Below are 17823 nucleotides of genomic sequence, written 5' to 3' on the forward strand. Positions count from 1 at the left end.
TTCAAAATATTTACTAATTACCAGTGTTACATAATTGTTTCTTTCTGTACCAAACTGCTAATGCAGGTAAAAAGCCCTGAATCTGAGATCTCTTCCATATAGACAAAACGTGTGTGTGCCTGAGGAGCTGACTTAATGAATTTAGCGGGATTCTGTATGATTATGGATCTTTCTGTATTTTGAAGGAAATTGCAGAATTTCACCTTACTGTGCATAATTCAAATAGGTATGGTTTGAGCGCTTCAGTATCTCTTAATGAAACCAAATATAGTTCTCTTCAATTCCATTCATTCTGGACCTTATCTCGCTTTCTGATGCATCTCACCAGTTGCCAGGCAACCTCAACAGTAGTTCTGCACATCCAGCAGCACTAAAAAAAATGAAGTGAGTAGTTGTTGCTGAAAATAAGATGCCTTCTGATGACATGAATGAAGAGAGTTACGAGGGAAGGAAATAGGGAGTGGAGAGTTTGGAGCTGATGTTCTGAAAAAGCTAATAATATTTAGCACTTAAGTAGTGCTTTTTATTTTCAAAGCATTAATCAAGCAATCATAAGATTATTTAATAAAGACTATTTTTCCTTTAAGTGAGGGAAGCACAATTATGTTTATGCTTCATAGAGCAGAGGGCAGGATTTAGTCCCAAGAGGGCAGGAGTTAGTTTGGTATATGTATTTCTTTCTCTGACCCGTATTGACTTCCTGTGTTTCTAATTGGACTTCAGATTAATGGGAAGACTTTGGAAGATTTTTGTTTGCGCTTTTGCTAGTACCTAGACATCACGATCCATTCATTTCCTTGTGCTGCACCTACAGTGTGTGAGTTTCATTAAAATATTTATCATTTAGAAGGCCTTCCAGACTAGAGCTATGATGGATTGTGTTTAGGTCCTTTATTGCTTGATAATTCTGTAATGCTTATGAAGCAATAAATAGAGCTTATTTTTATAATCTCTCTGTTGTATGAGATGCGATCTGAGCAGCAGACAGTACTTTAAACTGCCCTAGGAAAGGATACCATAATGAAAATGAAGTCCGGTTTAGAAAAAATTATGATTTTTCCATTTGTAGATATTTAAGTTTATATGATATATTTGTTTCAGCTCAAAAAGAAAGCTATATATTACACATAGACAGACTAAAAGAACATTATTAGGGACATAAACAAGTTAGAAAGTGCCAGGATTAAGATTGCCTTAATTTGTGTTTTTCTGATTTAGAATACCATTGCTAATAACTGCCCATATGTAAAAGTCATTTTAAAATTCTTCAACGAACTCCTAAAAAGCAGTAATTCTAATGCATTTTTTTTAAAGCAGGTTCTGAAATTGTGAACACTCACTTTTCTTTGGTCATGATTGGTCTGGAATTGCTGAGCTGTGTGCCGTTATCACTAGATATGCACTCGAGCAGGTTAAGTTATCCCCCAGGTTTTGGTTTGGGGGACTGTTGGTCCCAATCACACAATTTAATGCCTTGCTTCCCACTCATTTTTTTTTCTGAAGGTGGTGGTCTTGGAAATGCACTTGTTCTGCTTTCCGGGTGGGAGTAAAAAGAAGGGATGTACTGCAAATGAATCAGAAATAGGGAGATAGCGAGTCCTTGGCTCTATTTATATAGAAGGAAGAATGTATTCTGCGTTGTACATGCCATAGCCATGGCAGACCAATACCTGCATCTGACGAGCTTCCTCCGTGGGGAGGCTTTTGTGTGCGGGATGTTGTGTGCTAGGTCGGTGTTTGCACCCTGCATGGCCGCTTAGGTGTTTTCGTCAAGAGGCTCCCCTTTTGCCRTTGTTCTGGATAAAATGGACAAGAAGAAACAGTACAATATAGGAGTCGTCTTCTCTGTGTGATACAAATAAACACAAAAAATGGATGCTCAGTGTACAAATTCACAGCTCATCGTTGCAAAGCGACTTCCTGCTATCCCGCTTCTGTAGGAGCGTGAGATGTTTTAAAGGTACTATGATGCTTTTAACTGTAATTAAGAGAACACATATATTTTGAATTAGGACCTATATGTTAATCATTTGTATTGCAGATCCAAGTGAGCGTGCATGCCTGAGAAGAGTTGTTTTTTGCCATGTAGGAGGGTTACATTATCCCACCAACTGTAGTTGCAGTAAATTTGAGTCAGCTGGTGATAGGGTAGTTTTTGCTGTTAATATGTGGATTGAAAACAACACTAGATAATTTTAGGTTTAAGGACAGGTTAAATTAATGACAGCACGCACAAGAACTACACTTGGAAATGTTTAGAACATAAAAAAGTCATGGTGGTTTATCTTATTGTATTCAATATCTAAGATTTGTTTGTGCTGGACTAAAATTTCTTTTGATATACTGCAGCTAGTAAAGGTAGTTTAGAGAGAGAGAAAGGGAGCATATGTGTGTGAGTATGTGTATACATAGACTGTTTGGGGTGGTGGTATTTTAATGTAATCCTCTAGAAGAAGACAGGTCCTAGATCATGCTTTATTTTATGCGTAAAATACTTGGATTTTGGCAGCTGTCTTTTGAATCAAGGCCTATAAGTAGGTCTGTCCATGCAAGATGAGCTTAATTACCATACGTATGGGATGTGTTAACTGCTGCACAGTATGGCCATGTAGACTTAGTTGCCCTTTTTTATATACATGTATTCTCTGTATACCTAGTTTTAAAAGGGTAAATATTATAAACTGGTTGCTCAAGAGCAGTATGCTATAAAAAAGTAATAAGCACATCAGTAAAAGTGTTGGAGGTGGTAATAAAACTGCACTATAATCCCTCTGCCAACTTATTGAACTCTAACTATTGTTATCTGTGACAACTGCTACATTACATATTGTACATTAACCCTTTGTATAGTAGTTGGAACTATATTAAATATGACTTCAGTGTCTTAAATTTTGGGGTTTCAAGCACGTGTCATCTAATTTAATAGCATTCACAGTTTGCTTGTTGCCTTTCTCATTGCATCTGGCTTTTGTTTCAACAAAAGAGATGCTTCTGAAAGTATCTTTGTCACAAAAATAAACGTCTTTTTGCAAAATGGAAGCAAATATATAACTTATTTCAGCTTTTTTCATCAGTATCTAAAAAATAATACTGAAAAAGCTGGTAAACATTTAAACAGTGGAATCTGTACTTTTTTGATTTATTTCTTTAAGAATACTTTTAAGAAGCTTCATTTGAAAGTACTATGAAATGTTTCTAATGGAATCTTGCCTGACTGTCCCAGGACTTGTGAATTGTCCGTCAGCTCTGCTGAAGGAATCTAATGAATTCAGATTTCTTAGAAGGCGCCTTCTAGGTTTCATTGCGGCGAGAGCATGTGAGCGTCGTCGGTAGATGCGCTGCCCCGTCTGCTAGTGAGCGTTTCTGTCGCTGCTGGAAGAACTGACTGGATCCCCCTTCAGAAAACGCCTGTTTCGGGGCCTCTGCAGCGCCCGTACAAGGCCTGGGCAGCGGCTTACGTATCGCAGCGCTCAGCCGTGGGTGAGGACGGGCGRGACGTGCAGCCAGAGCCGTCTCCGCGTGCAGCGGTGCTGCCTCGGGGCCGGCACGGCAGCAGCAAAGGGCCTCGTGGTGCCAGCCAGCAGGCGCCTTTTGCACCTGCCCTAACTCGCGTTTTAAAAGGCTTACTCTGTAAGTAAAGATGTGTATGGGCCCAGCTGTCACTGAATTTTGACCCAGGGTTCTTGCGAGATGCCGAGCGTTGCTGGTTTTGATCAGCGCCTTGGTGAACTGGTTGGTTCCTAAAGCGATGAGYGTGTGGGTTTTGTTCACTGGAAGCACTGAAAGCTGGGTTATGTAAGCCCAGGAGTGCAGCTGTAAATATTTTGGAAAGCTGTTCAGCGGATGTAAGATATTACGTGAGATAAAGTAGTAAAGCATTGCTCGTTAAATCCAGGGAGCCCCTCTTAGTCTGAGGTTTAAATTCTTTAACGTTAGAAATATTTCTTCCTTAATCTTCCAGAAGATGCTTGTTTATATTGAAAAACATCCTACTATGTCCTCAAACTGTTGAGGAATTGGCAGCTGGCGAGACTACAGCTTTTTAATTTCAGTTGTCTGTTGCCTTGGCACAAAGGTGGATTTTTTATACGTGTATATATATAATGTGTGTGTGTGTGTGTGCGCGCGCTGTTGTAACCAGTGTCCCTCAATTCTGAGACCGTCTTTAATAGCGAGCAATTATGTTTGGGTCTCATGATGTCGATACAGATGTGTAGTAAAATACTCCAGGGTGTGGTGATACTTAATCATTAATGACTGAGACTTGGGACACTTCCTGAATATTAATGCTGGATATGAATGTTAATTGCCTGAGGTGAGATGATTACCCAGTTGACTTATTCCCCCCACCCCCTTTTCTCAAGTGCTAGTGGAGCAATAGTAAATGCACAGCTAGGTCAGCTAAATACTTGGCATGGTCTCTGAGCCCCAGTGTCAGAGTGCTTTCGCTACCTTAGTACCGTACCTGCTGCATAATTATCATTGTGCAGGATAAAAATGGCTATTTTAATTTTCTCCCCTTAGTGACTTGATGTGTAGTTACACAGCTCAAATTATAAGTTGTCCTTTGGGATTTCTCCCTCGGAGTCGCTTGGTAAAATTCAGTATTGGCACACGCTGCTAGGTCAGAGTGATAAAGCTGATAGGAGAATTTGTCCTAATTATGCAAGTGTAACTGCCACTAACAGGTAAACTGGTACGACACCACGCCTTGGATGTACTTTAATACTTAATCTGCCCCTTAGGAAAGGCTGAGGATTGACTAGCCAATGTCAGTGCAGTGCTTTAAACAAGCTAGTCATAAAAATGTTTATGACTAGGTTTACAGGATTTTTATTTGTGTTTTTAGAGAAATGTGGCTTTTTTCCTTTAACAACAGCCATACATTACCTTCTAAAATACATAATTTAAGCATTTCACCAACATATTTAGCAGATAAAGCGGATGCAGTYGGTTGCGTTGTGCTCCATATGAGGTCGGAGCTCCTGAAAAGTCGTGCGCAGTCTGAGTGTGTAAGTGTTTAAAGAGATGCCAGTGAATATCCTCATGCTTTAGGCAGATCTGTTTTGTCGTCTGATTTTCAGGTAGTACTTTCACTACTGACTTTTTTGACAGTCTCAAAAGAAGGTTCTTTGATTATTGTAATAGCCAGTTATGCTTATTATATTATATCATGCATTTCCGCGTATTGTTTGCATGTGTTGAAAATATACGTGTGTACGTTGTGGGAATAAGCTTGGCCTCTCGCTGTTAAATTTTTTTCTGGAGAAAGAGAGGTTTGAATTGCATGCAAATTGAAGGTTTCAGAGGGAAGTCCTGTGCTTCTTGCTTGTTCGTGGCTCCTAGAGCGGGGTATATTCATCCCTTTCTCATGCTGGCGGGCAGGAGTGTGTCGGGAAGAGGCACTGTGTCCAGGCGGCTGCTGGCAGCGCCAGCTCCCCACACTACACAGCCTCCCGCAGACCCAGTTTTCCGGCCCGTCCACGAATCTGGAGAGAACAGCGGGTCCGAGAGTCGCTGTTTCACAACGCGCGGCGCTGGCAGGGCTCTGCTGCGTGCGGGATGCCATGTTGCAGCGTTGGGGTCCTCCCGAAGGCTGGTGGTGCACCGCGAGCTGCTCGTGGACCATCGTCACGTATATAAAAGTACAAGCTGAAGGAAAATGCTTTAGCTCTTGACTAAAGCAGGTCCTTTCTTTAAAGTAAACAAAGTGGGGAAGGGACATGTTTTAATGTATTTGTCCTTCTTGCTCTCGCTCTCTTTCTGTCTCTTCCCCCTCGTCTTGTGTTTTACTGCTCGGCTGAGAAGCAGGTTCTCTTGCTTAAATAAAGGAAATGGTCCTTTTTATAGCACTATCAATGATATGTTATAGAATTTGATAGGTAGTGATTRTTGCCCCAAATTATTTTTAATTATTTTAATGAGCTTTAATTCGTAGTGTTAAGTGGAGGTTTACTGTGATGGAGTGGCAAAAACATTTCAGTCTAGGGATATTTCTAGGAAGCAAATTTCTAAGAATGCCTGCCATGCCGAGTTAGACCCATGGTTGCTGTAGCCTGGTATCAGGTCTCTGAAGTGGCTCCTTGTAGAGGATTAGGGGGAAAAGTATAAGAAGGAGGACAAGCTTGCAGTGATTCCTGGCCGGGTCTGTTGCTTGTTTCTGGCACTTCAGGAACTCTAGGAAGCAGATTCATAACAAGTTCTGAAGTCAGATCACATTCGGTATGTTTTCCTGTTTCTCTTCCCCTTTAATGTGAAGTAAATAGACTAATACTTGAATAATCTAAAAAGTTCTCCTTTTCCTTTAAAGTTTCTTCTTTTTCCTTTTCTAATTCTTTATTTTATTGTCCATGAACAGATTGCAAATCTTGCAAATCAGGTGCCTTGCCTGGTCAGTGCCTTAGCATTAGCTGGAATGCCGCTGAGGTCAATCACATTCAGACAGGGCCAAGTTATCTCCAGGTTCTCTGAGCTTTTGATATATTATTTGTTACAGCCAAAGCAGCAGCTCTCTTGAGATTATTTTCTTCAGCTGTGTATAAATTTCTCATTTAAACAATGTTATTAATGTTTACAGGGCCATATGTTTTGAAACTAATTGGACAATTAGAGTGGAGTGCTATATATACTAACTGATGTGCTAAGTATCAGCAAACTGCTTCTCACACTTCAGTCTTGTCCTAGCATTCTAATTTATTATATACTGTCAGTATGAACTATAACTTTTATTTTTCTGTTACCGTTTAGAAATGTCAGGTCAGGGCCAAGACATGATAATTGTGCCATTGTCATAGTTTGACTTATATTACAGCAGTATAACTTCCCTTTTATCAGGGGAAATGATAATAAATGTGCTTATTCAGGTATAATTAATTTCCAATTTTAAACTCGGTAAAAGGTCATTCCTCTTACTAGTTGCATCCAAATTTATGTAGATGTTGAGTGCAATAAAGTGAAAGTTTCTTCACTGCATCCATCRTGACTTCCGGGCTTCTCGGCAAGAGCTGTTTGGAAATTTTCCAGTTAAATCATGTTTCATGAGAGAGGGCCAATTTGGATCCAGAATGTTTGTCCGAAACATGTTGGGTTAGATGAACCTTCATGAAACTAATTGTAGGGTTCCCTAGAAATCCAGGAACGTGGACGATTGCTCAACGTAGGAGGCTTTCAGGCTTGGCAGCTCGCTGCCGGCTCTTCCAGATTCCCCCTTTCCAAACCAGAAGCTCTGGAGCTCCCTGGAGCTGCTGCTCGGCTCCTCACGCGGGCTCATGCAAGGAGACTTCGGCTTGACCTAGGGCTGCTTTTCTTTTAATAACTATTTTAAATGGGGAAACCTTGCCTTTGCTTTCAGCAACCTGTTTGTTAACTTGAGCAATTTTTCGAGTCTTCTCTGTTTTACACCTGATACATTCAGGTTTAAATTCACACTAAGAGGGGAATAAGAAGCCAATGAATCATGTTAATGATGTTCTGTATCTATTTTGCRCTCAGTTGGAATATAAATAACTCCCCAAGGAGTGAAGACTCAACTTGATGTTTGCTGGGAAGTAATTTGCATAAGGGGAAATTTGTGTGGGAAAACTATAGTTTGCCAACTTAAAAAAAAGAATTGCTTAAGAGGTGCTGTTTTGTAAGATTCAAATGCCTGACACAGACATAGATTTTGTAAGGCTTGTAAAGCAAGCATTTAATTTGAGAAGAGAGGGTTTTTTTCAGTTTCTATCCATCTGCTTAGGGCTAACTTAGGAGTTCAGAAGTTGCTCCTAACTGCATGCCTAAAAAACATAGTTGCATACTCTGTGTCTGCTGCAATCTTAAGCTCGCTTAAGCTTTTGTAACTAAAAATAGTTTGCTGTGACACAGTTAAGGAACTGTAAAATTAAATTGTGAAAGTATTGTTCTCTTACTACACCCTTCAAATGAATGGGCATAATGGGAAATAGGATATTTAGGTAAGAGAAATGTGTATCRTGATTTCAGATTCGTTTGTACAACCCCCCTGTCACGAGGAAAGATTTTCCTGTTTTGTTAAATGTATGGGATTTGTTTACTTAAAAACTTCATCAGTTAACTCGCAGTACAATTTGAAGTAGATTGACTTAAATCCAGAGCAAATTTATTTCAGAAGTAGCCATACAGAAGCTTGCACATTTTTAAAATAAATTCTTGCAAACCTTTCTGTAAACAGAGCCCTAGATTGCTAGAAATAAAATACATATTTTGGTATCCCTAACTTGACGGGGTCTTCTAAGTCAGGCAGGAAGGAAAAACAGGCTGATGGAGCCTGTTGCCTGAAACAAAGCTCCCTGACCCTGACTGAAGAATTTCACTCGTGGATTTAACATGCTGATGACTGTATCTGTGCTTGGAAGGAAGTGAGCGTATTTTTGTTGTTGTTGCCTGGTAATATTTGATGTTTATTTCCAAATATTTGCCTTAAATCGTCTTCACTTCTGGTAGTGCAAAACTGTAATAAATGGAAAATACATGAGACGTTTTCTTATCACATCTAAATATAACCCTAGAAATCAGCCGGATACTTCAAAGGCGGTTACAGCCTGATACATGTCGGACTCTGAGCCTTATCTCTTAGTATATCTGCTCATTAAAAACACTGTATTGTGTTGGGGGAAAAAAACGTTTATGCTACTGTCAGGAACTATTTACATACTTAATTTTCTATGCAGTCTTCCACAACACCTACCAGTGTAGCTAGAAAATGGAATATAACCTTGCAAACTCCAGGTGGAAGACTGATTTGATCACAGGTTTTTGTTTGGTCTTTGGAGGGGGGTTGGCTGGGATTGTGGGTTTGGGGTTTTCTTGTTTCTTAAAAAGCAAGTCGTCTTGGCTTGTTATAGTGTCGGGCATTTTATTCTCCTGAAGATCAGGATAGAAATGATTCAAAATATGTAGTTGGACTGAGTTGCATAAAAGCATCGTAGCAGCTAAGGGGATTCCACTGGATTCTGTTCAGCGCCATGTAGCCAAGCTCGGCTTAAACTGGCTACTTTCTTTGAATTACAAATGGGCTTTTTTGTATTGATTATTTATTAAAGTAAAAAGTAAAGGACTGCTACAAGAGAGGTGTGCAATGCTCTGGAAGTAGGTTACAATCTATACATTTTGCCTGCTTCTACTTTTCTTGTACATCTTTTCTGTAAATAATTTATTAGCAAAGTCATTAATCTCTAGCCCGGAGATGCTCAGATGCCACGATGAGGGTCTTCATGTGGCCGATGAGGGTCTTCATGTGGCCGCAGCCCTGGCAGTTCTCCCCTGTCTCCTCCCTGGTCGGCAAGTGGGGAGGAGCGAGCAGGAACAATTAAAAACAGCTTAAGTGTTGTTTTAACCCATTTAAGTACACTGTTTATACTGGTGATTGCAAAACGAGGTAGTTATGGTATTAATACTGAGTAGTATGTTGTGTTGAATTTTTTTTCCTGGGCCTCTTCTGCTTAACTGAAGTTGGCAAAGTGTCACTTCCATTTGGATTTACTGTCCTTTCGTTTTGGCTACAATTGCGTATACAAGTAAGTATTGCAAAAATATTTTTTTTCTTAAAGCATGAACATGGGAAATACTTTGTAAAGGCGCTTACATAACCTCTGCAGGGAAAAAAAAAAAAAAGAAAAGAAATATGAAAAAAAGCCCCAAAACAGACCATGAGAGGTAAATAGTACTAAATGAACACAGTATGGCCTTTTTATCAGTACATTGTAGTTTTTGAGACAAACTCCATTTTGGTAGGCAGCTGCTTTGGGGGGATTTCTTTATGCATTTCTGCATAAAGATTTGATTCTTTGCACTTTKGACTTATGCTTATTTTCTCCACTGCTGGTTTTGAAATTCAGCGTGGTTGATCTCTTCTATAGGGAAATGTAATTGTAATTAAACAATTTCTGTGTTAGATATTGAGCTGTTAAGAGAGATGCCTTAGTGAGTACAACTATGTCAGGGTATCTTTATTTAAATACATTGAAGCTTTACTCAGCATCAGAAGAAAGTGTGCCAACAGCAACAATTTTAATTTAGTTTTAAGTGAGTTTAAACCTGAATTGGGATGTACTTACAGCCTGTCTCTCTTAAGATCATAATTTCCTATTTTAACTGATTTTTCGCTCCTATTACTTTGTGAGGGAATAACACAAACAAGGAGAGCTTCTTCAGGGGAAGGTGAAACAGACTGTCCAGAAATGCTGGCAAATGCACAACTAAGTTGAAATGGAAACGTTTCCTCCTGCAATTTTACAGTTTCTGTAGACTTAGATGTCATTTGTAACAACAGGAGATTTTTAAAATGCCAGGAATCAGATTTTAAAGGTTACTGCCTTTTACATCAGGAGAGAACATGCTGGCTTGACTTCTTCGTCTAAGACTAATGATTGCAAAGTTTCCAGTGAGTCGTGTCGGAGACATGAATGCTTTGGTTGTTCACTTAACGGATCGAAACTGTACCTTTTGCTCTTATGTTGAAGGCAGCCTTAACTATATTAATCACCCCTAGCTATAACTGAGCCAACCTGATTGTACGTCGGGACTGGAACATGCTGATCTAGAGGGTAAAGTTTCCTGTTTTACGCGGAGGAAAGCACCCGCAGGTGAGGGTTAGTGGAGGTGCAAGGACAGCTGAGGCATTGCCCTTACTACCTGCGGAGAGCTGAATTTCACTTAGCGAAGGGACCGCTAAAGAAGAATCAAGTGTTGGGTGAGACCGTCTAACTTTTTGCCGTTGAACTTTCTTCTAGAGCGCGGGCGGATGTGCGCGAGGTTTTCCCGGCCGCCCGCGAGGTCCCCCGTCGCGAGGCTCGTTCAGCCCCGGGTCCCTGCAGCGGTGCGCCCGAGCGTGGGGCTGCAACGGGGGCAGCCCTCGAGGCTCGGCACCGGCTCCTCTCCGGAGAAACGAAGCCGTAGCATTAGGGACGGGGGAGATGCTGTATGAAGAGCAGCGCGGCCCGGTGACCTGGAGCTCTGTGTGCAGGAGTTTTGATATTTGTGCTACGTGTCTTTAGTGGAAATATACTGGGTTTCGTTCAAGTGCTGTCTCATCATGTCATGATACAGTTGCTCCGTACTATATAGAAATGAAGAAGAATTTGCACCAGTGTGGCATTACCCACCCCAACCCCTGTGAACATATGACTGAGCTGTAGGAATAAGGCCGGCTGTGGCGGGGTGAAGGGGCTCGGCGCTTTGCTTCTAGCGAAGGTTAGTAGCCTTGCTGCATTACCACTTACCTGCTCGCTGGCGCTTGGGGGAGAGCTCAGTGAGAATTACTTTTTCAATAATTGGGGTTTTGCAGGAATTATTTTAAAGTGTCTTGAATACAGAAGAAATGGCTGTGAACTCTGGTTTGGAATAGAATCAAACTGTGTCTGTGTTTGAATCTAGAGTAGGAGCATCCTGATTAATCAGTCTGTTGCTGGAAGCTGGGAGAGCAGGAAAAGCGGTTTTCACAAGATCAAGTATGATTTCTCATTTTAAAGACAGGAGGATGCCTTAAAAGCATTGGAAATATTAACCTGAAATAAGACCATAGTTCAGAGTCTGTGTGATGCTGAGGAATTAATTGGGAGGAGAGTAATGTTGTCTAGTTTTTCCTTTCCTTTTTAGGGGTGGGTGAGAGGGTGGTGGTGGCATCTGACGTAGAGGAGCCTAGTGTGATCCTTTGACCTCCTCAATGCTTTTTGGAGAAAAGTCAGCTTCTATCATAGTTCTTCTGAATTGCCTTTTGGAGACACAGTGTCTTTGCCTCTACTCCCTATCTGCAGAGATAATAAGTATTGTACTATCAGACAGGGCTGCTGTGATGTTTATACCGCTGGCCTACAAGTGAAATTAGTACTAGATACAGTTAAACTCCTTTATTATACAAAAATAATCATGAGACAACTCTATTGTGATAACTTAGAAAGCTTTTTAAGTTAGGAGCTGTTAGAGTAATTATTAACATCGTTACAGTAGTAACAATATAAAATGTGTTGAAGACACTTTTAATAAGCTGAGAATTCTGGCAAAAATTAGAGACTCTAGAGTTACTTAGATTCAAAGCATTCTCTCTTTTTTTAATTGTATTTAAGTCCCCTGATATTGTACTTTGTTTTCTCTAAATTCTATCTAATAAGTAGTAGTATTTACTCCCCTGCTGAAGATATCTCAGAAAATAAAATTACACAAAAGCTATTTATTTGTGTTCTCTTTCCTGCATGTTCACCAGCAAGTAAAAGAAAATAACCAAACCYGAACACATAGTTGCTTTCAATCATACTTGTTGACAAATCAAGAAAAGAAATAGGTATGTTAATTTTATATTTCATTAGAAATAGAGCAAAAAAGTATATAGTATACCGAATTTTGAGAGGTAGCAATCAGGAAGGGAAGAAATCATAATTTAGGGATATGAGAAGGTGTTGAAATCAAGGCAGCCCCACAAGTAGTGGTCTTCACTTTTCCTGCTCCTGAAAAGGAGTTTTGAGCCACGCTAACTTACACTGCAAAAAAAACAGTACAGTTTGTGTAGCTGCTTTATTTTTATACCATAAGGTATATTTATATGATGTGATGGGGGAAGGAAAGGCAAATAATCAGCTTCAATTTTATTCCACTCTAAGAAGAGAATAAGTTTGGAAACCTCGAAACGTTTGGCAAAAGAAATTTGTTTCCAAGTTAGCCATATGTTTCCCTTCAGTGTTTATTTGCTTGGGACTTGATAGTAAGCATACAGAAACTGTAACTTCACCTTTTTGAGGCAAAAAAGAGTTGATCCCAGTGTGCAGGGATCATATAATTAACTTCCCTCAATTGTTTATTTCAGAGCAGATATTATTTGATACTATGCTAGAAGCTGTTAAAATTCACTGTACGTTTGGGACAGTATGGCTTTATTCCTGAAAACTTTGTGGAGTTTTTCTGACTTAAGTTTTGAGTGTAGGAAGAAAACTAGACTCTTCTTGTGTTTTACTAGTTAGTGAGTGAGACTGATGTGACCTCCTGGAAAATGGCTGTAGAGCATATTTCAGATTTTTATATTCCCTTCCTTCTTTAGAAAACCGTTCTCTATAACATGATAACAATTTTTGGAGACATGTTCAAACAGCACAAGTTCCCAAGTTTTCTGGTGACTGGTCAGAGATCACCTAAGTCACCCCTATTACGGAGAGACTGCCCTCACTAGAAATTTGCCATGCAGGTGGTTTTTTAACATCCTTAACCTTGACTGTATATCCATTAAGTTTAAAGAAACCTAGTTTTTACTTAAAAGCTTCTGAATTTGCCACACATTATACATGTATGAAAGAGCTATACGTAGGGCTTTGAATATCCGCAATAACTGGTGTTACGGAGCAGTTACTGAGCTATTAGACCACTGGCAGCTGAAACCCTGTCGCACCCGTGTCTGCACAGGCAAGCTCATGCTTGAAAGGGTATAATATTAACGTTTTCCAACTGTATCTAGTGCTATCTTATTTAAGAAGATAAGCATAACTAGTAGCTAATTTATCAGTCTGTGCTATGTCAGGCTCCTGAACGGCAATTCCCCGTTTGCAGCCCGGTGTGATGGGCACAGGTGACGTGTGGCCCTAACACGGAGCTGTCAAGGGAGGAGAAGGGTGGGCTGCAGATACGCGCGCCTCTCGCGCATGACAGCTGGCATCGTGTCTTATCTTCAAAGACTGCAGAATAACTCACATCTCTGTGTTTACATAAGGAGAGTTGTGCTCAACTTACGGTAAATTTTGCTTCCAGTGCTTTTATAACTTAATTGTTAAGTGGAAGAATGCCATTTTTCCCCCATATAACATAGGCCATGCAGCATTCTTAAAGGTCCTGAGCATGCTGGCCCCCATCCATCATAGTACTTAAACCATGAGTAGCCCTATTAAAGTTGATAGAATTACTCATGTGCTTAAAATTAAACATGTGCTTAAGTGCTTTGATGGATTAGAGCCAAAGTTGTCAGCACCTTGCTTTGTTACGGACTGGGTTACACCTGCCTCTGGGTGAAGGAGGCTGCGACTTTAAGGGACAGACTTTGAGATTTGCTCGTTCTGATATTTATTTACTCTGTGTTCTCAAAATGCAGTTTATGTGCACAGTCATAGTAAATTCATACACTGTCTGGGGGTCTAAGTGTACAAATATAGTTCTTAAAATCTTAACAGTACTTGACATTTCACCAAATTTTTTTTTTCTGGCAGTTTGAGTAGGATTTTTCTGCCGATGAGTCTGTTTACATGGAAACATGAAACTTATCTAAAATGTTTTTCACAAATCTAGCTTTTTATTGAAATCTAGACTTTTAATAAAGTGCATGATGAAAATTGCCATTTAGGTATGACTGACTTAAGTAACTGAAAAAGGAAGAGCTGCGTAGCACACTGGTGAAAACAGCTGTGAACCAAGACTTCTTCAGAGCTGAAAGTCGTTAAGGCCTGTTCTGGTTTCTTCTGATAATACTGAGATTGTAAGCGTTTATGCAACTCTGTAAATTTTGTAAAGTTACATATACCTGAGAGCTCCTCATCCTTGGAGATAACTGTAGAAATCTCCCTTGATTCAGAATTTTGTCAATTACAAAAATTCTGAATTTGCTGCTATAAAGAAAATAGCTGATTCAGTGAAAGCTGTCTAACATTGCCGTAAGATACATGTGGCAAACAAAACATTTAACATTAATATCTCTCTGAAATCTGGGTCAGCTTCCAGTGACAGCAGAATTTTTTAATATACAGTTAATGTGTTCCTTTCCAAATCTGTCTCCCATGTTTTTTGGGTGCTGAAGGTCCRCATTCCCTGCCTTAGCTGCTTTCCCCTTCAGCCTGTCGTTCTTCAGTTATGAACTGTCAATACTAAATCCTGCAGCATTTAGAAAATGCAAAGCTTTGGGTCATTAAGAATTTAATTGAATTAAAAAAATAAGAGAGGAAAAATTGTGAGTTGTCCTTTGTATTTTTGAGTGAAGCAAAAGCAAAATTTCCAGTAAAATACGGTGAAGTTGCAGCTCACTTCAGAATAAATGGGAAGCCTTCCTTATATCACTCCTTGATTTATATAGGGAACTGAGTTTCAAATTGAAATTGATAGTTGCAGTTGAGTGACTATTCCGTGATGGAACGTGCATTTTGAATTTTCGGTCCTAGCTCACATACCTTTTTAAACTATAGGTTGAGAGCAAATAGCCCTTTGCAGGTGCCTGTTGTTAAGCAGTACTGATCAGACGAATCACATGGCATTTTGTGTTTGCCCTGATCAGATGTATCTATAAGAATTTCTGTGGTCATTTTACACTTAAATTTGAATCTCTACATGTGCATTTAAATATTGGAATAAGTTTCCTCGAGTGGTGTGTTAGTAAAGCTTGATTGCACAAACTTTTTTGACAAAATAAAATGTATGTCCTGATGAACCAAAAAGTAGCTATTACAGTTCTTGTCTTGGAGGAAATGAAAAGCTCTGTTAGTGTATTTGAAGCTCTGTATATTTTAGCATCCTTCATAGTCATATTGAATGAACAGATTGAAAAGGAGGAATGAGAATAAAAGTAGCTAATTCGTATAAAAATTCCAGCGAATGCTTGTAGAAACATCTTCTGTAGAATTCACCTTGGTTTTGATACAACACTACATTGTACATATTTGGGCCTTCCTCCTTTCTGTTTCTAGGTTAATGTGCTGTTGTACTTCTGACATCCGTATGTTACCTGCTAATGTGCATCATCTTTGGATGAAAATCTTTTTTTGGTCAGTCTGAGAGGCGAGTATCTTCCAGATCTCCTGTCTACAATGTTATGTGCCTGAAGTGTTTCAGATGATAATGGAGATCATAATCACTAAAGAAATCAAGAGACTTTTAAGACTGACCATCTTCTGCTGAAAACAGTGATTACACTAATAGAATTAAAATTGGGAGATTTAGTGTTTGCCTATCTGGAGATACTGCGTTGCAAGCTTTAATTTTATTCATCTTTATCTCTTTGCATGCACACACAGCCTTTTTTCTTTATTTTGATAAGACAAAATATGTGGCATCAGATTGCAATAAATAATATTCCCTATGTAACAGAAATAACTATGGTCTCTGCTGAATTGTTCACTCTAAGTGTTGCTAGGAATATATACTTTTCTTCTACTGTAAGCCTGGTGCTATTGCATCATGCTGGGGCTGGCCTGGCGGGATACTTGCTCGGCATCCAGCGCTCCAGCCGTTTTTATTTTAGGGCTTCTTTCCATTTAATATTGGCACTTAGCCAGCTGTGTCCTTTTTTAGTTTAAAGTAGCAGTGAGGTTATGTACCCATTATAGGAGCTATTGCTCTCATCCTTGCGCATGAACCCCTGAAGAGCTCTGGGACTTGATTGCCGTCTTTGCAAAGCTCCATATCCCATCCGCGTTGGAGAAGGTACCAGAATACCCACACTTACAAAACCACATCAGAGTGAATGAAATTGGTCTGTCAGAGTTGAAACAAAAGTTCTTTGGGAGTGCCTGAAAACTAAGGCCTGAACAAGACGCCCAGTAATGCTGCTGTTACCTGCCCRTATTTTAAAGCAAACTCTCTACAGTACTTAGGATGAACGGGTGTTCAGCATAGCAAAAATACCAGTTTTAGCAGAAAGTGCTGTTGATCTATGGATACTGTGGCAGCCGATCAGTGAAGGGTGGCTGTGCAAGCAGACGGCTTGAAGCATGTGCTGCGCAGGATCGCGTGCTGTATTTCGGTGCTGTCGCCCAGCGGGACACACATGTTTCTGAAAGGTGTCAGCCCATGCATGTGTGTCTTCCTGTTCCGTGCTAGTAATGACCACATTTGCAGTGCTGAAGAAAAGCACATCTTCTGGGCTTCCTGGCAGCCGTTTGAAACGGTTCTCACAAAATAAAGTGAATTATACAACGCAAGGGGATGATTCCCCAAGTTTGACTTGATTCCTCACGTTCCTGCTGGCTCCAATAGGTGTCCGTCAATACCAGCAAAGAAAAGGGTCGCAGCAGTGTAGTCACAAAACTCTAGCCCTGTTAATTATTTTATCTACTATCTTAAGACACAATACTAAGCTTTTAAGGACACATTTTATTTAAATATGCTTTATTACCTGTATGTAGAGCAAGAAAATAATCTGATATAATATCCATTGAATGCAACCCTGAAGTCTAGAAAAGAAGTTTGCAATTTCCAAAGGGGTTTTAATGGCAAGGGTCTGTGTCAACCTCATGCATTACAGAGCTGTTTGTGAACACTTTTATTTCCATTCCTTACCTAAACCATTGTTAGTTAATTCGTTGAGGTAAATGGAGCAGCGTAAGCAGAATTATGCTTCTTAATATTGGGTCTGTGACAGCTTCTTATGCCACTTACAGGTATAAAGGGACTGTAAAACCAGCTAAACTGGTTTTACCTAGGAATCTGCAAAGCCTAAGGGGAGCCCGAAGGCGGCTTAAGGGCAGAAGAGCATCCGTGTGCCCCATCGCCCGGTGCGGTGCGCAGGGTCTGGCCGGGGCGCGCGCGGGGCCGGGGCTGTCGCGGGGTGCTGTGCCATGCCGCCCTCCCGCCTCCCCCCACCTGCGGCAGGAGCCACCGTGGTGGCCGGACGCACTTACCTTCGTAACCCTTCCGTCTGCGATCCCGCGCTGAGCACAGGTAGGATGAACCCGAATTTGGGGTGAATGGGTATGTATTTAGGGATGCCTTTTTTGACTATTTGTGCAGACGACACCCTTAGCCACCAAGCACTCCGGTGTAAATAATGCTGAAAACCAGCACAATCTCTGCTTTCGCCTATCTGCTTTTCAACAGTATGTTGTTTTTTGACAGCAAATTTATTGTTTT

At 40.3% G+C, this 17823-nt stretch overlaps 1 protein-coding gene across 1 annotated transcript in view; it reads left to right on the forward strand.

Moving 5' to 3' along the window:
• Positions 1–16048, forward strand: part of LOC112961318 (guanine nucleotide-binding protein G(s) subunit alpha-like) — a 33017-nt gene extending 16969 nt beyond the window's left edge. The window contains exon 3 of the mRNA XM_026056380.1: positions 15663–16048. Within this exon, the coding sequence (XP_025912165.1) occupies positions 15663–15750 (88 nt within the window). The 3' untranslated portion in view covers positions 15751–16048. The remainder of the gene's footprint in view (positions 1–15662) is intronic.
• The last annotated feature ends 1775 nt before the right edge of the window (positions 16049–17823 follow it).

This window comes from Apteryx rowi, unplaced genomic scaffold, assembly GCF_003343035.1.
Source record: "Apteryx rowi isolate R43461 unplaced genomic scaffold, aptRow1 scaffold_0, whole genome shotgun sequence".
Taxonomy (NCBI): Eukaryota; Metazoa; Chordata; class Aves; order Apterygiformes; family Apterygidae; genus Apteryx; species Apteryx rowi.